The 25,667-nt window shown below is 44.4% G+C and overlaps 2 protein-coding genes across 2 annotated transcripts; one reads left to right on the forward strand and one right to left on the reverse strand.

Moving 5' to 3' along the window:
• The first annotated feature begins 962 nt into the window (after positions 1 to 962).
• Positions 963 to 15,791, forward strand: LOC134663881 (GATOR2 complex protein WDR59). Its single transcript, XM_063520405.1, has 12 exons — positions 963 to 1,321; positions 1,414 to 1,621; positions 1,911 to 2,492; positions 2,583 to 2,644; positions 2,776 to 3,114; positions 3,496 to 3,867; positions 4,566 to 4,716; positions 4,943 to 5,126; positions 5,530 to 5,650; positions 6,213 to 6,455; positions 11,969 to 12,186; positions 15,189 to 15,791. Exons 1-12 carry the CDS (start codon positions 1,073 to 1,075, stop codon positions 15,277 to 15,279), a joined length of 2,820 nt encoding a protein of 939 aa, XP_063376475.1. The 5' UTR covers positions 963 to 1,072; the 3' UTR covers positions 15,280 to 15,791.
• On the reverse strand, positions 15,789 to 24,563 carry LOC134663880 (uncharacterized). The gene is made up of 9 exons (XM_063520404.1): positions 24,415 to 24,563; positions 23,208 to 23,345; positions 22,392 to 22,571; positions 21,654 to 21,915; positions 21,155 to 21,282; positions 20,727 to 20,853; positions 20,173 to 20,335; positions 19,607 to 19,780; positions 15,789 to 18,806 (listed from the first exon to the last, which is right to left on the reverse strand). Exons 1-9 carry the CDS (start codon positions 24,439 to 24,441, stop codon positions 18,779 to 18,781), a joined length of 1,227 nt encoding a protein of 408 aa, XP_063376474.1. The 5' UTR covers positions 24,442 to 24,563; the 3' UTR covers positions 15,789 to 18,778.
• Between the last annotated feature and the right edge of the window lie 1,104 nt (positions 24,564 to 25,667).

Raw genomic sequence — 25,667 nt, forward strand, 5'->3', positions numbered from 1 at the left:
GTAACCAGAGCGGTTACCGCGAAAACCGATACTCGTAAATTGCGGGGATCTTTCTGTTTTACTCCAACGAAGGCGTAATTAGAGTGACAGAGAAAAATCCCCGCAATTTGCGAACTTCGATTTTCGCGGTTATTGCCCAGTTACCACCAATGGCCTATTTTATAAAGCTACAAGTTACAATTTACAAGCGGAAGTCTCGTTCTAACACATAGGGTTAGAAAAAGACTTCCGCTTGTAAATTGTAGCTTTATAAAATAGGCCACAACAAGCAATAAGGAGCGCTATTATCGCCACCAAGCGCTTCAAGTTTATCGCTTACGCCAAGCGCGCACCACGATTTTAATTTTTGCGACACGATTTTAGAATCGCGCTGTAATTTATCGCAGAAAATTCAGTGCGCGCACTGCGATGAAAAAGTCGACGATTTGTTCATTCTCGACATGGATGTCGTACCAGTCGCTTGTCGTGAAACAATATGCAATCGCTGTATGACTGAGTATTTATACCACAAAGGTGATCTCCTTCTATTTCTATAATTAAACGGTCAACATCTAGCGTCTCATCTTGTAACTCCATTGGAGAAGCAGGTTCCGATATGTTGACGCTTGGAGAGCGAAATGCCGACTGAGGTCCCGGCTGCGATTTTATTATCGCAGTGCGCGCGGGGCCATACAGCTTCGTATGCTGCAATTCACTTTGCGACAATCGCGTCGCGCGCTGTCGCGGAAAAATGTAACAAATCACAATTTTAAAATCGCTGCGATTTTTTTGTCGCATATGCGTGCACCGCCATATAAACCCATACGTTACATTTCTGCGACTAAATTATCGCGCGACAAAAAAACGTGGTGCGCGCTTGGCTTTATAGTTGTGTTATTGCACAACGTTAAATGGGTTTAAAAAAAGCCTCCTTGGACAGCTGATTAGAACTGTCATGTTGACATTTTATGATAATAATATGGTGTGTGCTTGCGAGCGATTGATTTGTTTTGTTATCATGAACTGAATAATCTGTGTAAATAAAAGATAGAAAGTTTTAATTTTTTTGTATATCCTATAACTACAAATCAAAATGTCTGTGCACTGGAGTTCCGAGCTGATGAAGTGGGAGTACCGGGAGCTGCAGGCTACCGCTATGTCCGTCGATTTCTCGGGTAACAACGTGTTGCTAGCCGGACGGCGATGGCTAGCGATTAAGCAGGTCAACTTAGAAGAAGATGCTGGTGACATTATAAAGAAGTACCCGCGTCACAGCAAGTACGACGCAGCCGGAGCGGAGTGGTGTCAAACATATCACGGGCAGAAACTTTGTGCTATTGCGGTAAATTTATATATTCTCCATATAAATTGGCACTCATTATCATTCACACAAATATATGATACCCTATTTTAATTTAATTCTGCATATTCCAGAGTAATCAGCGTGTTGACGTATACGAATGGCGGGCAGGCAACGATCTGACTTGTATTTGCTCTCTACGCGGGCACACGCGAGTTGTGAGCGACACGCACTTCCACAGACAAGACCACAACCTCATAGCAACATGTTCTATAGATACTTTCACTCATATGTGGGACCTCCGGGATGCAAGAAAACCAGTAATCTCACTGTGTGCAGTTGGTAAAATACCATTTTTTCAGTACCTATTATATTACACAGGTATACCATGAGCCAAAGTGTATCCATAAATCTAGACTACAGACTATACTTACCTATTAGAATTTAATAAGAATTTTTAGCCACACAAGTAAACATAAGGATTTAAAAGATCTATTTTCTGTATGATAACTTCTTAACTTAATGAACAGACTTATTTTAGTTTTTTAAAGTGTTTTTTTTTAGTCTTATTTTGTCATGGTTTGTATAAAATGTGGAAGTGTCTTAAAAACACTGAATGTTTAATTTACAGCTGGAGCTTCACAAGTGCAGTGGAACAAGGTGGCATCTCACATAGTTGCAACAGCACATGACGGAGACATCAAAATATGGGATTATCGAAAACACAGTGCACCGTTCCAGTACATTTCAGCACACTTGTGCAAAATCCACGGTGTAGACTGGAGTCCCCACCATGAATACCAATTAGTGACATCCAGTCACGATGGGAGCATTAAGTTCTTTGACATAAACAATGCTAGGAGGCCAGAGAATGTTATAAACACTAACTTCCCAGTGTGGAGAGCTATATATACACCATTTGGAAGTGGTTTGTTGACTATAGGCGTGGGATGGGGCGGGTTGCCCCGGGTGGAGCAAGCTGGGGTCATTGGTATATGGGTGTCAGATATCTTAACACACCGGCTTGTGGGACACACGGACACAGTGCAGACAATGGTGTGGAGGCCAAACACACCTCCCGATAACTACCAGCTAGTGACATGGGGCAGAGATCAATCTTTAAGGGTTTGGGCAATGCAGCCCTCTTTACTGAAAATGTGCCACCATTATTTACCCAATGATAGTGAAATTGAAGAGGACAATAGTAGTGACAGTGAGTATTTTTACACTGCAGTTCTGTTAAACTGTATGTGTGTACAGAACTTAGAAATTAGCTCATTGAAATGATTGCATTTTGTTTCAGCAATGTCACCAGTTGAGTCTATGAATGATGGATCTGACAGTACAGGACAAGATATACAAATGGTATAATTTATTTTGATAAATAAAATTATACTATATTTATTTTATTATATATATTGATATTTTGATTTTGCTAATTAGGCAGTCTAGCATTTTGACTCAGCTTACTAACCAAAGAACCTATTTATTTCCAGACAAAGATGCCAACCTCAAACCTAATATCAATAGATGAAGAGTTCGAATCTATAAGAGAAATGGCGAATATTGAAGTCACTAACATGAACACGGATACAAGGATATGCCAGATACACTCAGAACGCAATGGATATACTGCCAACCTACAAGTGGTATTCCCTAAAAATGTCCCTGAACAAACTATACCAAAGTTCTCTTGGCTCTCAGGTACAAATATCGATAGCACAACTACTATCAAAATTCTACAAGCCTTAAATAGAACAGCCCATCGCAAGAAAAAGGAAGGCCAAAGGTGTCTGTTACATTGTGTAAAGACATTGGCGACATCTATTGATGAGGTAATTACCAACCAGTTTTTTTAATCAAATGAGCAACTCTGTATGCTACTTTGAATACTAGTACAATAGGCAAAATTATTTTAATTATTACAATAGTTGTAGGTATTTATTTATAATGAATTTTTAATGATCTCAATTTGTCACAAGCACAAAACTTTGTGGGAACTCTTTTTGATTTTTTACATGTTTTATTTCCATGACTACCTTTTGTGACACTTTCCTTGATTACTAGTAAATACCCTCTTATTTATTTATTTTTGCAAGTTTGATTTATTATTCGGCCTTCAATTGACCTACATTTGACCCGTATTCATTCTTAAGAAGGAAATTGTTGACGAGTTCTCGTCTATGTGTTATTATTAGTCAATGTTTATTTTACAGATTCCAGTTAAATCTAGTGACGATTCTGACTCAATGAAGTCTAGTCAAAGAAGCCAATCAGAAAGCGAGAACGCCGGCGACGCATGCATTCCCTTCCCCCGCACTTCCGGGGCGAAGTGGTGCGGCGTCAGCACGTTAGTTGTGTTCAATCGTCCGTCGAATACTCGGAGACTATCCTTGAAGCACGAGGCGGGGACCCCGAGGTCGATGTCGTCGCTGTCGACTATTCCGAGCCTTTTCGGGAGCGGTTACGGCTCGGTGTCGCCACACGCCACCACGACGCCGTCGCCGACGAACGCGCCTGGTTTCCCGCAGTTGCTGCACAGGCATCCTTCTAATTCTATTACGACGTTCTACTTTCAAGATCGTTGGGTAAGTACTTGGACTATCACCCACAGAATCCACTTTGTGAAGCGTTTACGAATGCGAGGTAATTTATAAAAAAAATAACCATGAACTGCACCGAATCACCGTTCGCCGGCGCCGGTCGCGTGCGCCCTGTCTGCGGCCTCAAAAGATTCCATTAAAGTATTTTTAATTTACATAAGTACACCGTATTTAGATTCTGTACATATGTAAATGTTAATTAGAACGGCCGATAAACGTCGCGCAACTAAATTGAGTTAGTTACCTATCAGTTGGCTTTGCGACCAAAAATAATAACTTAATATTATCTAAGCCTTTTGTCGAAAACTGCTTATAAACTTCCAGTTTCATAAAGCGTACCTAAGGGCTTTAAGAGAACCTTAAGTTATTGCATTAAGGCCTATTTATATGGTACGAGAACTCGCATGCCAGTTTCATTACATTGCGGTATTAGATTGGTCGGCTGAATTGGATTTAACCTATAGTCCTCAATGTAACTAAGATAGCATACGAGTTCGCGCACCGTCTAAGGGCCAGTTGCACCAACCACATTTGGCAGACTGATCAACGTCAGCCGGCGCGCCCCAGCGCTTTACTATGAATCTTTCCATACATAACAAAATTTGCGAACTCTTTAACGATACGCACAGTTTGGTGCAACCGACCCTAAATCAGCCCTTAATTACATGTACATGTTGATACAGAAAGCGCAAGGCCGGCGCGCGGGCAGCATGCGCAGCCGCGGCAGCATCTCCGGCTGCTCGCCCAGGGTCGTGCTCTACGCGGCTCCCGACCTGTTCCCGCTGAACCGGGTTCTCGCAGAGAAATACGTCATCAACGCTGAGGATTCCGTCGGTACTATATTCTAGCATTTTTTATTCCAGTAATAAAATGGAGGTTTTGATAACTCCATTCATCAAAATCGGGGTGTTTATTCCATTTGAAAAACCATGACTACTACATTACGGTTAATGAAATACAATTCGTTGATAGAAAGACAGACAGGGGCTTAGTGATGAGGTTATATTCGGCAACCTGTGCGTATGGAATCCTCGAATTGATGAAGCATATATTTTTACAGAAATGTGTGAGGCGAATGCGCGGATAGCATCAGCGGAAGGCGAAAGCGAACTGGCGCACGCGTGGCGTCTAGCGGCGCTGGCGGCCCGGGCGCTCCGCGCGCGGCCCACCGACCACTGCGCCTCCAGCGAGGAGAGCATGGGCTGGGCGCAGCACCCGCTCTGCTGCAGCCTGCTCCAGTCGCTGTGAGTATACCTCTGACAACTCCTCGCTCACAAAAAATGGCTGCCTAAACATCCGGTTCGAAGGACCAATTTGCTGTTAAGATAATTGCATATACTTCTGATGAACCTTTGGTTACCTGTAGTTTGTGAGTTTACTGAGTTTCTATCTGAGTGTCTATTTTTTGATGTTGTCAAATTCAAGATACATAATAATAAATATTTCTAAGTGTAAGGCCTGAGTTGACGACGAAGCGGAGCGTTCGGTGGGGCGTGGCGTCGGGCTTACAAGTGATTTGACCAGCGTGCACTAAGGCCGCTCCTATACGTTTGCATTTGTTTTAACATGCACGCCGCACGCCCCACCGCTGCACGCTCAGCTCGAGCGTCCACTCAGGCCTTACACTAAAGCTACTTTGTATTGTAGGATATCCCACTACGCCAAGTCGTTGGACGTGCAAATGGCGGCGATGCTGGCGTGCGCCTTCTCAATCTTCAACGACACCAACAAGTGGAGCTCGCAGTCCACTATCAGCAATTCTAGTTATGTAAGTTGCTATTTTAAATTCTAAGATACATGGCGATATAAATCCAGTGGGAATGAAAAAGTAGAATCAAATAAATAATTGTTGAGCGCTGGAATGTCCAAACTGCTTTTTTAAGATTACACTCCCGTCCGACAGGAAAAAATCACTCTCAGTAGTTAGTAGCTAGTCGCACACATGCTGAACGAACAACATAAGCTTTTCCAGGGTACTCTTTATCTGTTAGGCGTGATTGACCAGTAAGATAATATGGGTGTACGATATCGACTTTAACACATCCCGTAGATCTCATTTAACCCTTTTCCAGGCCGCACCGATCTACAAGGTTTTCCCGAATAATCCGAATATATTCCAATTAATCCAACTATGATGACTTTGAAGACAAGTCTAATTTCCCGAAAGTGCAATCTAATGTTAAAGTTGAAATTCTAGTGGGGCGTATCGTATGTGGTCGATAAATCGTACTATGCCTGAAAAAGGGTTAAGACACTTATACTAGGGTTTCTTCTAAGAATTCATTCGCGATGTCCTTCTTATCTTTCATTGATTTGTGATCATGTTTTAGGGCAACGGAACATCACCATACAGCACAGTAAACCAATACAGCGAAATAGCCGACGGCTGGACGAACGTCCGCAGCAACTCGTGCTCCGAGGCCGAGAACTTCTACACGGACTCGAGCGTGTCCAAGTCGGAACGGATGTCGGCCTGCGTGCTCGACGAGGCCGCGGTGCATCAGTACCACTGCTTTAAAAGGGTGTACGCGGATATTTTGCATCGGTGGCAGCTTTTATATAAGAGGACTGAGGTAATTTGTTTACTGTGTTAGTGTGACTGTGACTTAACTACATATACACCGCGTGGCAGCTGTTATACGAGAGGATTGCGGTAATTTGTAAACTAACTTGTGATATAACAATATCTGACGTGCTAGCATGAGTTGCGTTCTCTCGCGCGACGCCATACATCTTGCGCGACTTAAAGTATGGACTCGCGCCACAGATTATATAATAGTTCTTACGAACAGATACTTTTCTCTCAAACAAAACGCAAATACCTACCGTTTTGATACCTACACAAAAATACAATGGAGTGACCTTCAACGCGCCGCTCCCCGCACCGCACACATTGGCACAACGCTAGGGTTGCTGACGCTTAGAAATGATAAATAAATACCTACTTAAACATCGGAGTGAAATAAAAGAAAAGCTAAATCTTAAATTATACCTAATATTCCGATTATGCGTGTTTGCGAAATTTTAAAAGGTCATATGTCCCTGCAGTAACCGCAGTGTTTACGCCGTTTTATAAACCGCGCAATAATCCCAGCAAGAATTATTTTAAAACTTCGTTTAATTTAAAACCAGATAGAGATTAATGTTACACAACAAAGAAAAATAATATAAACCCCATGAATACAGGTAATTAATTATAAGTTAATCAGAGCAAAAATGTGTAGGCACTTTCCGGTGTAAAGTTAACTTACTGTCGTTAAACTAAACATTTACCAAAATAAATTAAAAATATGCTACCTAAGTATTTCAAATAGATAGATATCTAAAACTACACATTTGTCATACATAATAAACATTACATGTTTAATTAAAGAAATTCAATAGTAGGTAGGTACCTACTACGTAGCTTGTAACTATCGTAAAAAATGACAGCGCGGCGCGCGGTGACATGCGTACGTGAGCGCGTGTGGCAACCAACTGGCTTGCTTTTCTACCGTAAACGGGAGCGGATTCGTAGGTATTAAACCGAGCTCGCGCGGAGAGTTCCATAGGCCTGCTCGCGCGCGAGAACGCAACTCAAGGCGCGTCTCGATATTGCGCGGCGGCCGCGCGAGCAATGTTCGACCGCGGCAAACCTGTATTTTGGCTCGCGAACCAATTTCGGCAAATCGGCACCATCTTGAACTTATACGCGGCGGCCGCGCGCGGCAGGCGATCCGACGATCGACCACATTATATCACAAAAATTAATTATTCGGAACGAAGTATAGCCAAATAGAAAAATGATCTGTTGCGATAATCACTACATTTACTGTTCCATAGAAACTGTTTAGTGCCGTGTAATGTGTAATTCAATTAAAGTACGACACTTTTCATTATAGCCGGAGAGCTAGCCACGTCAAGAGGTATGCAATTTATAGAGCCACGAAATCCCTCTAGTTAGTGTGCCATACTATCATTATTAATTAATCCGGACGCCTGGCAGCTGTTCAGCGGTGGGTGCGGGAGTGGATGGGCAACAAAGGGGTTGTAAAATCAATTGAAGGTGTGCAATTTATAGAGCTCTGCGTTTGATGTGGTATAATAGCTAATTATGTATTTAATTCGAATATAACATTGCCAGGCGTTTCATTTGTGGGAAAAGTAGTGCCAGGTGATGAAAATACACAATCACTTGTGCGCCTGCAGGAAGATCACGAGCAAATTGCACTGTCTGTATGTCTTCTACTTTTTCCTAACACTTACCTAGGCGTGATCTTCCTGCAGGCGCACAAGTGATTGTGTATTTTTATCACCTGGCACTACTTTTCCACCAAATAAAACGCCTGGCATTGTTATATTTGAATTAAATACATAATTAGCTATTTTATCACACCAAACTCAGAGCTCTATAAATTGCATACCTTCAATTGATTTTACAACTCCTTTGTTGCCCATCCACTCCCACACCCACCGCTGAACAGCTGCCAGGCGCCCGGATTAATTAATAATGATAGTATAGCACACTAACTAGAGGAATTTCGTGGCTCTATAAATTGCATACCTATTGACGTGGCTAGCTCTCCGGCTATTATCCATGTATGCGGCCGCGCGAGCCAACTGAAATATATACACACCCGTCCCAACTGCACGCGAACATTCCTTTTGCCGCAGTGTTGGGCATTCAAGAATAAAATCATTATTTGAATAAGAATTCGTAGGAATAAAATCATCTCGATTTTATTCCCGTCAAACATATTCAAATAATTTTGGTCGGGAATAATTCGTATGAGAAAAAACTGAATGAGAATAACTTATTCTTAATCAAATAAATATAATCATGATTTTTCATTGAAATAATATTCCACGAATAAAAATGTAGTCCGGGTACCGTATAGGTACTAATTATGTATAGTTAGGTAGATGTAATAGTAGTTAGCCTCTTGTCTAATTTATACCTATTTTATGGAATAAAATCTTACAAATTGACTGTCGCATAACGCATAGTTTCAGTAACCGTATTATTTTTAATTTACTAACCAAATCATTAGGTTCAATTTAGCTGGTCTAAGGGCCTAGCCAAGATGCCAATCGTTTGCGCTCCGACAACAAAGCGCTTTGTCTCTAACACTCTTACATATTAGTACGATAGAGAGACGGAGGTAGCGTTTCGTTGAAGTAGCGCAACCCATTGGCATGTTGGCTACGCCCCAGAAAAGCTAAATTTACTTAATTATTTGGTTATGAAATTAAAAACAAAAATTGTCAACTTTGCTAAGCACCTTGAGTGCGTAGCCAACATGCCAGTCGTTTGTGCTACGACAACGAAACGCTCTGTCTCTCTATCGCACTAATATGTAAAAGTAATAGAGACAGAAAGCGCTAAAAACAGCTGAATTGTAGGTACCTAATGATTTGGTTATTAAATTAACAAAAATTGTCATCTTTGCTAAGCACCATGAGTGCGTAGCCAACATGCCAATCGTTTGTGCTACGACAACGAAACGCTCTGTCTCTCTATCGCACTAATATGTAAGAGTGATAGAGACAGAAAGCGCTAAAAACAGCTAAATTGTACCTAATGATTTGGTTATTAAATTAAAAACAAAAATTGGCATCTTAGCTAGGCACCCAATCGTTTGCGCCACGAGTGCTACGACAACGAAACGCTATCTGTCTCTGTATCGCACTAATATGTAAGAGTGATAGAGAGAGACTATGCGCAACTCTACGGAGCGTCAACGTTTGGCATGTTGGCTAAGCACCCTGATCGGATGATAGAACTAGATAGTGTATAGCGGAAATCTTCAACGTGTACTATACCTAAATTAAAGTAACAAATATCAAATCAATCCGACTTTTAAATAGAAGGATGAAAATCAACTTACAAAATATAACCAATTGTAGTACAACAATTAACTTAATTCTTAATAACATTTTAATTGAATAAAACCTTAGTTAGAATAGCCTCACTTCTAGAATAATTATTCTGCGTTTAAAATAAAAGTCACATGATTTATTCACCTTAATTTTATTCTAAAATAACTAGTGCAAGAATTATTCTAATTCAAATCGATTTGAATAAGAATAAAATTTCTGTTTTTATTCTTATTCAAGTAAATTTTTGTCCAACTCTACTTTGTCGCGCGTCGAAACACCGACAATGAATGGTTCATCGCGCGGCGCGCTCGAACGCGCAATGTTCGATAGCTTGCCGAGCAATATGGAGACGGGCCTTCATGTTAGTTAGACGGTCTGTAACGCTTACCGTACCTACTCCAATTCGAACTTTAACCCTTTGACCGCCGTTGGCATGTATACAAGACAACGATAGAACGATACACTGGCGCCGCTGTCTTGTATACAAGACACAAATTCAACCGCTCGGTAAATGTGAAAAAACATCAATTGTAGCATTTTTTACACTCGTGTTAATGTTTTAGGTCTTTGATTTTTAAAATAATTGCATTCAAAGCAGATAAATAAATCCATTCTTTTATAATAAGGCAATCAAAAAAATTGCTCCAGTTTTCAACGTTTTTCATGTTCCTCGTCGCCGTTGTCTTGTATACAAGACAGCTAGGGATGGGAATGTTAACTCGATATGAGAATATTAGAGATGCAACGGATAGTTGTTTGGCCGGATACCGGACCATCGGCCGAATATCCGGTATCCGGTCGCCGAATATTAGGACAGCGGAGCTGCACCTACATTTCGGTTTTTCAGGTGCGCATTCTGCAGTTTTAACCTGTTTCTAAGTGAACGTTCGCGCGGACACATTTCTAGGTTCGAAATGAGTGCGCGTGCAAGTCAGTGGAATCTCTAAATTGTTTTAAAATAATAAACAAGTACGATTATGACCATGACTGTTTCTTAAATCCAATTTTTTTACTCCGAAATCAAGCAATGGTACTGTCCGGTATCCGGCCGGATAATAGGGCACTATCCGGTATCCGGCCGGATATTAAAATACTGGCCTGATAGGCCGGATACCGGATAGTAACCGAATATCCGGCGCATCTCTAGAGAATATTCAAAATAAACATCAAGTGGCCAATCTGGTTTTATTTAAGCATTTGAACACCTGTTAAATGCCAATTGGTGATAACTAGTAACGTTAAACGAGAGAGAGACAGGCATAACTATAGCTGGAGTTCAGGGAACTTGTTCAGCTGTCCATAGTAGAGTCAGATAAGTAAATCTGTCCTTGTGGTCTATTTGCAGAACAAATGATTCATTTTGAGATGATAGTGTAGTGGGGAGTGATACCCTGCAGTGACCGCTTCGCACAAGAATGGTACCTACAGGCGGACGCTCGGACTAGTCAGTGTCGCCTAACTATGAGAATGTTATGTATTTGAAATTGACGAAAAATTATTATGGTAGGGGTGTAATACGGGAACTGACAAGCTCTTCTAAGGAACATGTCGAATGTGAAACATGCATTCCCGAACATTTCTGATCCCCACCCTTTTCCAATATTATTGTTCTTCACTCATTGACAATTCAACCCACGTGTCATTTTCCCCAATGCAGTTCCGGTACATTTATATTATCGACACACGATGCGCGGCTCTAACCTAACGCTTATAAAGTTTACGTACCGACAAGCGCTTACGCCGTTGACCTAGAGACTATTATTACTTAATCCGCGCGGAAACGGTCCTTGTCGGTCTGCACTGCGGGCAGTCCATGCGCGCCGTTGTCATGTATACAAGACTTCTCGTAGAGCCTAGTGCGGTGATATTACGTCATAAATCGATATTGTTTAGTGGTTGTTTTTAATGATAAAGACCTTTATTTTTAACATTGTCGTGTGTAAAAAATATGTTAATTTTTGGCATTCTCGAAATAAATTAAAGTTGGTTAAGAACAAAGCCAAATTGAGAAGATTTTTACCATAAATTGTAAATATCGATATCACAATTTGAAATCCCTAAACTTTTTATTAGTTGTTTACTTAAAATTTACTCTGGCGTGTGAGTGAGCGTCTTTGCGGACTAGGTCCGGCGGCCAAAAGGTTAAAATAGTGTAAGAGAAAACCAACATAGCTTGGTCACTGCGATTATAACGATAAATGACCGAGACGTATGTTCGTCCCGGTAGGTGATGAAGCTGGTCGTCGCGCGGCAGCCGGCGGCGCGGGCGGGGCCGGAGCTGAGCCCGGTGTGCGCGGGGTGCGGGCGCGGGGCGCGCGGCGCGGCGTGCGCGGGGTGCCGGCGCCTGGCGCTGCGCTGCGCCGTGTGCGCGCGCGGCGTGCGCGGCCGCGCCGTCGCCTGCGCCTACTGCGGCCACGCCGGACACGCCCCGCACATGCTGGCCTGGTGAGTGCACCACTGTTACAGCGCGGGCGGGGCCGGAGCTGAGCCCGGTGTGCGCGGGGTGCGGGCGCGGGGCGCGCGGCGCGGCGTGCGCGGGGTGCCGGCGCCTGGCGCTGCGCTGCGCCGTGTGCGCGCGCGGCGTGCGCGGCCGCGCCGTCGCCTGCGCCTACTGCGGCCACGCCGGACACGCCCCGCACATGCTGGCCTGGTGAGTGCACCACTGTTACAGCGCGGGCGGGGCCGGAGCTGAGCCCGGTGTGCGCGGGGTGCGGGCGCGGGGCGCGCGGCGCGGCGTGCGCGGGGTGCCGGCGCCTGGCGCTGCGCTGCGCCGTGTGCGCGCGCGGCGTGCGCGGCCGCGCCGTCGCCTGCGCCTACTGCGGCCACGCCGGACACGCCCCGCACATGCTGGCCTGGTGAGTGCACCACTGTTACAGCGCGGGCGGGGCCGGAGCTGAGCCCGGTGTGCGCGGGGTGCGGGCGCGGGGCGCGCGGCGCGGCGTGCGCGGGGTGCCGGCGCCTGGCGCTGCGCTGCGCCGTGTGCGCGCGCGGCGTGCGCGGCCGCGCCGTCGCCTGCGCCTACTGCGGCCACGCCGGACACGCCCCGCACATGCTGGCCTGGTGAGTGCACCACTGTTACAGCGCGGGCGGGGCCGGAGCTGAGCCCGGTGTGCGCGGGGTGCGGGCGCGGGGCGCGCGGCGCGGCGTGCGCGGGGTGCCGGCGCCTGGCGCTGCGCTGCGCCGTGTGCGCGCGCGGCGTGCGCGGCCGCGCCGTCGCCTGCGCCTACTGCGGCCACGCCGGACACGCCCCGCACATGCTGGCCTGGTGAGTGCACCACTGTTACAGCGCGGGCGGGGCCGGAGCTGAGCCCGGTGTGCGCGGGGTGCGGGCGCGGGGCGCGCGGCGCGGCGTGCGCGGGGTGCCGGCGCCTGGCGCTGCGCTGCGCCGTGTGCGCGCGCGGCGTGCGCGGCCGCGCCGTCGCCTGCGCCTACTGCGGCCACGCCGGACACGCCCCGCACATGCTGGCCTGGTGAGTGCACCACTGTTACAGCGCGGGCGGGGCCGGAGCTGAGCCCGGTGTGCGCGGGGTGCGGGCGCGGGGCGCGCGGCGCGGCGTGCGCGGGGTGCCGGCGCCTGGCGCTGCGCTGCGCCGTGTGCGCGCGCGGCGTGCGCGGCCGCGCCGTCGCCTGCGCCTACTGCGGCCACGCCGGACACGCCCCGCACATGCTGGCCTGGTGAGTGCACCACTGTTACAGCGCGGGCGGGGCCGGAGCTGAGCCCGGTGTGCGCGGGGTGCGGGCGCGGGGCGCGCGGCGCGGCGTGCGCGGGGTGCCGGCGCCTGGCGCTGCGCTGCGCCGTGTGCGCGCGCGGCGTGCGCGGCCGCGCCGTCGCCTGCGCCTACTGCGGCCACGCCGGACACGCCCCGCACATGCTGGCCTGGTGAGTGCACCACTGTTACAGCGCGGGCGGGGCCGGAGCTGAGCCCGGTGTGCGCGGGGTGCGGGCGCGGGGCGCGCGGCGCGGCGTGCGCGGGGTGCCGGCGCCTGGCGCTGCGCTGCGCCGTGTGCGCGCGCGGCGTGCGCGGCCGCGCCGTCGCCTGCGCCTACTGCGGCCACGCCGGACACGCCCCGCACATGCTGGCCTGGTGAGTGCACCACTGTTACAGCGCGGGCGGGGCCGGAGCTGAGCCCGGTGTGCGCGGGGTGCGGGCGCGGGGCGCGCGGCGCGGCGTGCGCGGGGTGCCGGCGCCTGGCGCTGCGCTGCGCCGTGTGCGCGCGCGGCGTGCGCGGCCGCGCCGTCGCCTGCGCCTACTGCGGCCACGCCGGACACGCCCCGCACATGCTGGCCTGGTGAGTGCACCACTGTTACAGCGCGGGCGGGGCCGGAGCTGAGCCCGGTGTGCGCGGGGTGCGGGCGCGGGGCGCGCGGCGCGGCGTGCGCGGGGTGCCGGCGCCTGGCGCTGCGCTGCGCCGTGTGCGCGCGCGGCGTGCGCGGCCGCGCCGTCGCCTGCGCCTACTGCGGCCACGCCGGACACGCCCCGCACATGCTGGCCTGGTGAGTGCACCACTCATCTTGTTACAGGCTTTCAACCCATGTAAAACTCCTAAGGCCTCGGTTTCCATTGACGTAGAAACATGCGACTTTTATATACATAGTACGGAATACTGTACACGTATACGCCTATGAAACATATCGAGACCCAGTATCGAATGGCATATATAGTCTCAACATGAGCTCTGAAGAATTGTAGGCGCCGGTTACCTCCTCAACTCAATCTGCACAAACTCCCGCGTCTACAACTCGGAAATGCACGGAACTCGAGCTCAAACTGTACCTATATAAGTACAGTGAATAAGTAAAATGTGAAGTAATAGTAGGTTGATTAAGGTCATTCAAAAATAATTTATAGCGCGTGGCGGTAACGATTTCCATGCAAATGGAACTATGCCCTTTTTAGTGAACATTTTTAATCTTTGAATTTGGGCATAGTTCCATTTGTATGGAAATCGGTACCGCCACGCGCTTTAAATTATTTTTTTATTACGAAAAAATGTATGTATGCCTACTATAAAGTGATATTTTTCAGAATAAAGAATATATGGGCTACATTGTCCATATTTTTATTTAGCGATAATCGCCACACTGTGATTGTAACATCCAAAATTGTCACAAAAAATTACATAACATTTGTATGGAAATGCATAATAATTATATCGAAAATGAATTCCCCGTCCCTAAATTATACGAAAATGATATATAACTTGCCCTAGTTGCTAAGACTAAGAAGGAATATAGCATAGATTGGACCTGGGGAGCCGACCCCTTCACCCCCCCCTTTTTGGGGGGTCTGCATGGTACGATCTTCGGGCTACCGGGGCAAATCAGCTTTGTTTGACCTAAGGAACAGTTGTGCCAAGCGGCATCGCCTGAGACTAAAGTGCATGCTGTTCCATATATTTGTGTTCCTTACTAAACCTACTATAATAATGTTGTTTTGTTGTGTCAGGTTCGAGAAGCACGACACGTGCCCCACGGGCTGCGGCTGCAAGTGCCTCGTCGTCAGCAACGCGTTCTGGAAGGGCGTCAAATATGCCTAGAACTATTACAAGTACCCACCTTTCTCATTTCTTACTGGTTTCTTCATTTCCACCGATCATCTAGTCTTTAAAGAAGGGACGAACGCAAGAAACAAAATGCGAATAAGAAGCTCGATAAATAGCAGCTTACCAATATTTGACACGCCACTTTAGGTACCTACTTCTTGGTAATTGAACATCATATAAAATAATTTAATCTTCATTTTATAACTTATAAGCATATAAAAAACTTCTAAGAGAACTGACATTAAAGTTTGACATAAAGTGATCAGGTCAAATATGACCTGGATTTGAATACTAATGTTTCAAGTGGAAACGCTTTCATATTCTGATCGGTATAGTTACTTAGCTGCAATTTAGTAACAATAAGTGATAAAACAATCTTGCCGGGGTTGATTTGTAATGTTTATCATCAGGATATAGTTGTAAATATGAATATTTAAGACGTCAGTTGTATAATAAACAATTGCCTATTTGAGGAGGTACAATTTGTAATAAAAACACTCAAGTTATTTTATATTTTTATTTAACAAACTTTTTACAATTTTATATTAATCCAATTAGAATGAAAAGTGCACATTACTATTGTATGTCGAGTGCGCGTACGATCCCTAAAATGTATGCTTTACTTCAGTCTCGTTTAAGCATTTCATAAGATTAATAGAAAGCGGTATTAGTTACATATAATTTGAGGGTTCGTTCTAGATGAGCTGAGATTTATGACGAGTGAGCAATAAAATAGCGAAAAATAATTGTTTTTAGTTACGTATGATGCTCGCGTGGTGTATAATAGCAATAAGAATAGAATTATGCCAGAGAAATATGATGATACCGCAAGATACAAGCGAAAAGAAGACACTGACGTGTCAAATTCGTCTTAAGCCCTTTACACAATGACTTTCGCCAATATTCGGATCGAATCAAGTGTGGAGCCAATACGACTGATAATTTAGCCAATATCAAGTGAAATAAGTATGAAGACTGACTTAAAACATGAATCCAGTTTTAAGCTTTACTTTGTTGAGTCGATTTTCCATCGCTAGACTTATAGGACCTAGTAAATCAACATCAAAGGCATTAACTTAAGACAGTATAATTAGATGCTGATCTACTAGCCCATCCCTTATGACATTGGACGTAAGTTATTACTCCTTAGCTACTGGACTAACACACTTCACAGGAGGGTGATAACACGTCATATAAATACAAACGATGAAAAATTCGATCTCACTCAGTCTTAGGCCGCTCTTACCCAATGTCATAAGGATAAATGGTTGTCAAACGGTAGATTCTTTTTAATGTACCTCCATATGGTATCATATTTTTCGCGTTAATAATCAATTCGACAGATGGTTACTTGTTACTTGAATAAGTAGGTATGTATATTGGGATTAGGTATGTAAGTATGTACCTAAGTTGCTACGCAATATTGTTAAGGGTATAAGGTTTAGAAGGTAAGAGAAATACATGTGGGGAATTCTCACAGGGTTCCTCTTTCCCCGAGCAATATAAACTATGTTACTCTTCCTAACATCGCCTCGCCTCACACATTTTTGTAGAGTTTAGGTACTTTTAATAGTTTTAATACATAGAGTCGCTCGACCTATCATCCTATCAATCGTATGGTAATCAATATTCTAATTACATTAATTGGAAAAAATATAGCTTATTTACAATTTGCAGCAGGTTTTATTCTATACATTACTGTTAACTTACGACTAGCAGGCAAGGTACTAGAACACCGCACTATAGGTACGCACATTAAGGCGACTGACTCCATATTGGCTTCATGATCATTCATTGTAATTATATTATACTTCATAACCATGTGTTCCTTAGATCCACGTTTCGTTATCTCGTTTGCGGCGTGAATAACTGATTGATTACACACCGATCAAAGTATCTTCACAACGACTAATCATTATTGAGATTCGTCTAAATAATTTAGAGTGTTTTTGTTTATTTATTAAATAATCTGGTTTGAATTACGTAATGTAATAAACTTGTTTAGAAGGTTACATTTACATGATTACATTTTAAATAACCTAGGCAACTAAATTTACTAGGTAAAGCTTTAATTGTTGACCCATCTAAGACACTGATTTAAACTATCACGATTTTTACTCGATCTAATTTTTACGTGATTAAGGCCCGTCGCCGTCGTTGTGAATATTAATGAGTAATGAGACATCTGAGGTCCATGCTAATTTGGTTGTCAATACTAACGGTATGAAATGTCCAATGTAAAGTAAACCCTAAAATGGCTCAACAATTAAAGTTCGTGACTGTACTATTGAAAAATCGTCTTTTAGTGATAGCGTAGTTATCAGACATTTCTCATGATTATAGGTAATAGGGTTTAAAAAATATAAGTATTTTTGTTGCTTTCTAACCGAAATATAATTAATACGCCAATTTCTTAAACTATGAACTATTATGTTAACTATGATAGCGTAAATTATATTAGGTAGGTAGGTGCATTGTTTTTGTTAGCGATATCATATATTGAGATTCAATTTAATATTCATAATCAATGCGTTACATAACGTAAGTATTTACAATATTCTATAATCCGAATGTTGAGGTCCCAGAATTTAATTAAAAACCTAAATAACAATGTAATAGATACTAATATGGGCACATCTGGGGCCCATTTCTCGGACGATATTAGACTAATATTATTAGTCCACAAACTGTCAAATCGTATGGGTTGCCATGACAACACACTAATAATATTAGACTAATATCTTTCGACAAATGGGCCCCTGTCAAGTCGTATGGGTTACCATGGCGACACACTAATAATATTAGTCTAACGTACGAGAAATGGGCCTCTGCTAACGGCGTTAATATTGGGTAGGTACCCATAAAACTAATCGTGCTAACTTAACTGTAACTTCTCTTAATATTCACTAAATAACTTATAACAAACACAAGGCTACATCAACGCGCTATTTGTAAAATAAAAATCTAAAACACTCTTCTATTCGTATTATAAATTCTTTTAAACATAATTTAAATAGGTAGTTACAATGTTGGTTTGATGAACATAGTAGGTAGAGTTAGACCAAGATAAGTCTGCAACTATTTTGGTAGCACACGCAGTGCGAGTGTTATTTGAAACTTCTAATCCAACTTCTATGAAATTATGACGTGTAAGTAACACTTGCACTGCGTATGCTATCCAAATCGTTACAGACTTTTCTCGGTCTAACTCTTAGGTTTGGTACAATCTACGATGTCTTCGGGAAATTATTTGAATACCCAGAATTGTAGGTATTTAGTTAGTGTTATCTGCGAATTTAACATGAATGCGTTTACGCAGAGTAGATACCTAAAGGTACTACAAAAGAGTCCGGACTATTCTTTTGTTGTATTATGAATAGGTGATCTATGAGGAAATTCCTGAGTATTACTAATAATATCTACACACTAATAATCTACTTTCTTCATACAAATAAGGTGCATGCACGATGAAATAAGGTGGACACGTCGGGTCTCAGAGGCGAGTTGTTCTATTGTAGCAGCTAAAACAAACAACATCGATCAGTCAACACCTATTCATATAAACACGGATTACCTACTTGTCAAGAAAATATTCCTATTGTGCAAATAGTTCAATTGTGCAGTGTGTCCTATAAAACTAAATTACACGTCAACTATTCCATGTGTTAACTAAGTACCATTTAATGTGGGTGATTAAAATATCTATTAGATTGAAATTGATTTTCCTGCCCTACGGCCGGAAGACATCGACTTTCGGCCCGCTGCGATAAACAAAGTTATCGCTTTCAGGCACCGTCGAGCAGAAAAATAGTATACAATACACACCTCGGCCAGTAAATAAGAAAGCCTCAGATTACATATTACGTGTATGTAATATACCATTGCTCACATAGGCATGTTGCCAAAATGATAGAGCTTAATGAAGATCTCACTCTAAGAGACAGATCAGCACCTTGCAAGATTAGCGGATACTTTCAAAATGATCGTAGACCTAACTCTGGGGGTGCTAAACGAATGAATTAGAAAAATATTGGACTGGAAAGAAATATGCGCAATTGTGAGCGCATAAACTACAAAACTGTGTAAGTAATGGACTGACAACGGACGTTGTCGTCGAGATAATTATTACGGTACAGTCGCAAATGACGTTCAACTTCGAAGAGATCAGCACGAGTCGGCCTAAAGAAGGCACTCATATTACATTATGTTACATATTAAGTACATGGCACGAAAAAGTTCAACCTTAAACTATGGCGATCAATCAACGCGAGTCTGCCTGATAAAGGGCGTGAGTAAAATGAGCGTGACGTTCCTTGCGTACCTCTCGAGCAGACGGCGCTTGAGCTCGGGTGGGTAGGTGACGTAGATGTAGTGGTCGTCGTGGTCGGGGTCGTCCAGCAGCGCGTCCTCGGCCGCCAGCCGCTCGGCGCGCGCGGGCGACGAGTGCGTCGTCATCGACACCGACGCGCTGCCCGCGACGCTGCCCTCCTCAGAACTGGAAACGAATTTTAATCATTTGAAACTTTCGTAACAGAAACAAACAAAAATTGAAGGAGGCCTACATCTCAAAGATTGAAAAGGGCTAAAAAGAAGAAGAAAGAGATACACGTGCTGACCAAAGACTGACCTTCCCGGAGATAATCTACAGCCGTTTTATAGCACTAAGTTTTTTACTGGGAAGAATCCTCCTAGTTAACGGTTGCTGCTCATGTCTTGGTTAGCATTGGAGTAAGCTTACTCAAAGAAATGGACGCACTGTGCTAGCGCAAATCGCGTACCAGAGTAAATAGGACAAGCCAGCGGAAGATGCACGCGGCCGGCGTCGTGTATCCTAGTAACTGGCGAAGTAAGTCGTGTCTCCTAGTTTGCCATTAGTAATATGCTTACTCGAACACGATCCAGATGATGTAATAGCACATGCACAAAGCCAACGCGAGCCCGGTGGCGAGCGCCAGCAGCAGCGGCCAGGGGAAGGCGCGCGCGGTGGGCGCCGTGTCCTCCCAGTAGCGGTCGCAGCTCAGATACCAGCACACGGCGCGCTGCATCTCGTCTGCACAAAGTTGATGGATAAGTATTAGTAATGGTAATCTGTTAGAAAGGCAGTTAAGTAAGTATCTACGGATTTTAGCCTCAATGCCAACGATACTTCACCAGCAACACACCACTCCAGAAAACGTAGAGCAATTAAAACAGTATTTGTATTACCGCACTTCACAACACATATTTACATTAGCTGTCGTTTAATGCGCCCTTGTTACATTTGGTTTGACGCTGAAATTTCGTTAGCCGTTTGAGAAACTATTCGGTGACAGTTTATTTTATTGAATCCCTTCGACACAGGATTACAAGTTCGGCACTCAGCCTACACAGTTAGTTCAGTATGACACCGTACCCGTTGTTTTTGGGTCTCCGAGCCGAAGCTGTTTCCTTGTCAAATATACCTTCAAGTTCTGTAAACTGGTGCTGCGTGAGATGCAACAACAAAGTGGCGATGCAGGAATGAACCACTCGCTCGCACCGCACTTTAAGTAGCTGAAGACGCGCGGGGTCGCAAGCAGCACGCTCCGCCTGCAACCACAATCGAGTTTAAAGATCACTAAGTAATGGAGCCACGCCAACAACAGATTCTGAAGACCTCGCGAGCCTGGAATGTGTCATTTCGATAATTGACGGAACTTTAGAATAAATCCAAGAAGAGACTAGAGGAGGCATGTAGGTCCAATTCTGGTAGGACAAGCTCAGCGGTGATAACGAGAACAAGAGAGGATACCGCTTCCTCACGTAAAATAGGCACTAGTTATTAAGTTGCGGAAACCTGCCTGTGCCTTTGCCCTTGCCTTGCCTGTTGGACATATAACTATATAATCACCTGTAGGTCTGCTAGTCGCCGCTGCCTGCTGTCGGGCGGCAGAGAAGACTCCACCGTGTCTGCGTCGCACAGCTCAGAGGTCTGATTCGCGTCGCCTTCGCTGTCCTCTGTGCGTTTCTCTTCTGGCTCTACAAATAATAATTGAATTATTTGTTGAGTTTGCTTTTCTCTACTTAACTCTATAGTCATAGTCACATATGTTTAATTGAGCTAGAGAAGCACATAACAGACTATAAAGCAGAAAAACATTAGAAATGTCTGATACTGCTTATTTAGTGTTTCGATCTTAATAGGTACGGCGTGAGAGCAGTTATTGGAATTTGTGTTTTTGTGGCGTTCGGGTTACGTGGTCACTAAGCGGCGCTGGAACGGTTAGCTGTGGTCGTGGGTGTTTTGGATGGCGTCAACCTGCAACCATGTCAACCCCTGGTTACCCCTGGTACCGGCGGGCATGCGTTATGCTTACTTGTCAACCTTCGTCCCTAGCCACTTTCCATACCTACAATATCAGGATCAACTTCAGTCGAAGGGCAGTCCCTCACAGGATGGGGTTGAACGGCCCGCGGACGGCGTCTCCGCGCCGGGACACGAGCCACAGACCTCGGAGCAGCGGGCGCTAGCGCCTTACGCGCCGCCTCTGCATCTTGCCATACTTCCATGTCCGTGCTAGGCCCGCCACCGCCGTTTAGCAGCCCATGCGCTACCAAAACTTGGCACCGCATTATATCGCAGTACTCCGCTAGGCATACTGCGTCCTCCGCCTGCAAAACAAACAATATTTTGAGTTGAAGGAAGATCTTTTTCAAGGTTTCCGAAATATATCCGTTACCAACTTTTAGGCCGTGGTCGTCATGCAGTCACGCATAAACAACCTGATAATGGAAAATTGTCAGCTATGTTAATCTGTTTCGCAAAATTTCCGTAAGACACAGACGTTACATATTAAACGTGGCGCAGTCGGTAGGATACGAACCTATAGCGCTTAACGTATCCGATTCCTGGATGCGATTCGCGCACGTCACTCTGATGTTTGAGCGAGACAACGTACGCTATGCAAGTATGCACGTATTATAGCGACATCTCGCTCGCACATATTCAGTGTGCTAATGCCAAGCGCCTACTTACACTCCTAAACCAAGTTCCCATAAAATCGCAAGCGGAATGGAAGAAGTACTCAAGCGGCATGTTTACCTTACTGCGATTTAAAAAACAAACCCATTCCGGCCACTAGACGTACCCTGTTAATCTGGTTCTTGTGTCGCTGGTCGAAATGTGTGTCGAGGTGGCGCTCCTCGTAGAAGGACTTGCCGCAGAAGGCGCAGGTCCACTGCGAGGGCCGGTGCTGCATCTTGGCGTCGTGCTGCGGCGCGAATATGTCTCGCGCGGGGTGGAACGGACACTCCAGCGGCAGCTTTACCTGTTACACGGGTGTCAATCTTAATTGCCGGATGACTGGGTCAGGGCTATAACCGCGAAAATCGACGTTCGCAAATTGCGGGCATTTTTCTCTGCCACTCTTATTACGCCTTCATTGGAGTAAAAGAGAAAGATCCCCGCAATTTGCGAATATCGGTTTTCGCGGTAGCCCCTCTGAGACAACTTTACATGACGGAGGATTTTATTTAAGTATTTGTTTTGAATTAAGTTTTTCTACCCTTTCTGTCAACATTTTAGCGACAACAAGGTCGAAAAAAATATGACTGTTTTAGATAAAACCGGTAGGTCTAGAATTCTATAGACCTGTAGCCCGTAGTAGGAGTACTACAAAATATAAATAACATAGCTGCATTCGCTTAAAAGCATAAAGTAATGTTTAGGAGCATAGGTCTATACCTACCTCATTGAAGCCGTCAGATTTTTGGCGTGGGGCGTAAATGTGTCGTTTATGCTTCCGATGTAGCCCACAAGATGGCAGAACCTACTATGCACAAGGAAACGTACCGACGAGAACGGTAGATGGTAGCACTTGCTTTGGCAATGTACATTTGTGCACATATTTATGTTTACGAATCAGGCCACACTTCAACATCACTAAGAATCAGCGAACACTTACTTGAAACCTTTCTAAAACGGGGAGCCATTTGTTTTGAATGACCTTTCGCACAATTTTGGAGTTGTCACGTGAGCAGGTGATCTTGAAGACCGACGGTCCCGGCCAAGGGATCAGCGTCAGGAACAGCAGGGCCAGGACCTGGAAAAATACCAGTAGGTATCAGTGTCGGCGCATCAAACATATCCATAGGCAAGCCAGGGCTAATTTGGCTTACATATTTCCTTTACAACTCTGCTCAAACATCCCAAAACAGGCAAGCCGGTGGGAATCGGCTTTTATGGACGCGCCGCCACTGTGTTTTACCCCAGGACCTTTCGAATTGTATAAGTAGAAGTAGTACTCTACATCAAATATGTGACGTCCCACGGGTAAAGGTACCTTATGGTGGTTGGCGCTTACGTTTAAAACGTAAACAATGTAAGTACCCTATCTACTTTCAAAATTGTCATGTTATTAATCATGCCTTGTATTGTGATTGTTGTTAAAAAATATGGGGAAGTGTCGCACTGTATGTGAATCAACTCGTTATCGTTATAAACAACCCATGAATATTAGTAAAAGGTTCTGTACCTATAGAAACAGATAATACCATTTATTATTATTTATTTATTTAAGTTACCGATCTATATCCTACGCAACGATTAACTACTCTTCCTGATTTTTATTAAAATATAGAGTAAAATTTAATGAATGTGTCCTAAAAGCGATAACAGTAACAGTACCTATAAATTATTCAGTAATCTATTCTATATGTAGACGCCTACCCACGCAGGATGATAATCATTTCAAACAACAACATCAGTAGGTAGTCGTCCTCACAATGTCTTAGGTACCTTTAGTTGTTAATTTGAGTAAGTACACTGTCAATGAAAAAATGTAAGTACATAGCAGGTACTGAAATTATTGATATCGTTTCTAATGACATTGGAATGCTAAGATTTTTAATAATTAAATACAAATATGTAAAGAATATCATTAAGAGATTTGTATACTTGCCTGGGCAGCCGCAAAGCTAGTATAAAAACAAGCTCGCATCACAAGCAATCCATGTTAAAATACGCACAAACACCTGGTTTCCAGGCAATTGTTCAACTAAACCAAAAAAATATCCACTTTTCTAGGTTATGCTTACTTGTGTCATTTCACTATCGATTTTCCATCATCGGCTTGCAGGAAATGTTAAATGTAAACCGTATTCACTGCTTACCTCGAGAGAGAACGAAGTGGTCCTCATTCATATCTCTTATACGACTAATACTTAAAGAATCTTGGTATTTTTATGTAGGTAAATAAATGGTACACCGATGTAGATGTCACTTTCGTGGGTAACTTATACTCAATAGGCCATCGCCGGCCCGCCCTTGTGCGCGTGCGTCAACTTACCCTTCAAATGGGGTTGAAACTTGCAGTAACTCATCAGTCTCATCACAGTATATAGAAATGTCAACGGTACTTTAAGCCCAAACAGATATTGATGATGTTTTGTTTTGATTAAGCATATGCCTGACTAAGTAGTTGGCAAATAGCTGCAAAACAAAAAAAGAGAAAACTCATCATCTTCCTCGCGTTGTCCCGGCATTTTGCCATGTCTCATGGGAGCCTGTAGGGGCGCTAGGCAACCAGTCCCAGGAATTGGCGTAGGCACTAGTTTTTTTGCGAAAGCGACTGCCATCTGACCTTCCAACCCAGAAAAAAAAAGAAAACTACCGACAAAACACTAATATCTACGACTAACTACTGAAAGAATGAGAAAACTACTGACATCAAAGTTACCTAGCGTTAACATCAGCTATTAGCGGTCAGGATACCTAGAGCTATAGGTAATGTTATTGTTTCTGTCTTCAACGTTCATAATAGTAGCTACAGAACCCTTAATTGAGCATAACCCGATATGGTATTAGCCAGTTTTACGTTAGGACAACTCGTGCAAAATGTCCGAAAACACAAATTAGGGCATTTTCACTTAAAAGTGTAAGTACATATTTACTTTTTTCGAAAATCCGTCAATTTTGGATTATTTCTACTCAGATTCATGAGGACTATCGATTTTAAAAGAAAACAAATGTGTGTCCCAAAACAATGTCAGTTTTGTGACACATTTTCACATACATTTTGTATGGACCGTCACAAAACAGACACCCAAAATTTGTATGAAAATCTGAGGTCACTTTTCTTTGTCTCATTCAATAGTACTTGTGATTCGAAGTCTAACTAACACATAAGTTGGTGGTTTCTGGAAAAAAAAAACGTAAATAGTACCATTTTTAGGGTTCCGTACCCAAAGGGTAAAACGGGATCCTATTACTAAGACTTCGCTGTCCGTCCGTCCGTCCGTCCGTCCGTCCGTCCGTCCGTCTGTCACCAGGCTGTATCTCACGAACCGCGATAGCTAGACAGTTGAAATTTTCACAGATGATGTATTTCTGTTGCCGCTATAACAACAAATACTAAAAAGAGAAT

The sequence above is a fragment of the Cydia fagiglandana genome, chromosome 4 (genome assembly GCF_963556715.1).
Source record: "Cydia fagiglandana chromosome 4, ilCydFagi1.1, whole genome shotgun sequence".
NCBI classification, from domain to species: Eukaryota; Metazoa; Arthropoda; class Insecta; order Lepidoptera; family Tortricidae; genus Cydia; species Cydia fagiglandana.

Bases quoted from the DNA above. Each gene is read 5' to 3' on its own strand.
- LOC134663881 (XM_063520405.1), top strand. From the start codon at position 1,073: ATGTCTGTGCACTGGAGTTCCGAGCTGATGAAGTGGGAGTACCGGGAG. The intron at 2,645-2,775 runs GTATAATTTATT...ATTTATTTCCAG, and splicing joins CAGGACAAGATATACAAATG to ACAAAGATGCCAACCTCAAA. The intron at 4,717-4,942 runs GTACTATATTCT...ATATTTTTACAG, and splicing joins CAACGCTGAGGATTCCGTCG to AAATGTGTGAGGCGAATGCG.
- LOC134663880 (XM_063520404.1), bottom strand. From the start codon at position 24,441: ATGAGGACCACTTCGTTCTCTCTCGAG. The intron at 20,336-20,726 runs GTATATTTGACA...AACTTTGTGCAG, and splicing joins CCAGTTTACAGAACTTGAAG to ACGAGATGCAGCGCGCCGTG. The intron at 18,807-19,606 runs GTACGCAAGGAA...TGTTTGTTTTAG, and splicing joins AAGCGCCGTCTGCTCGAGAG to CTGCTACAATAGAACAACTC.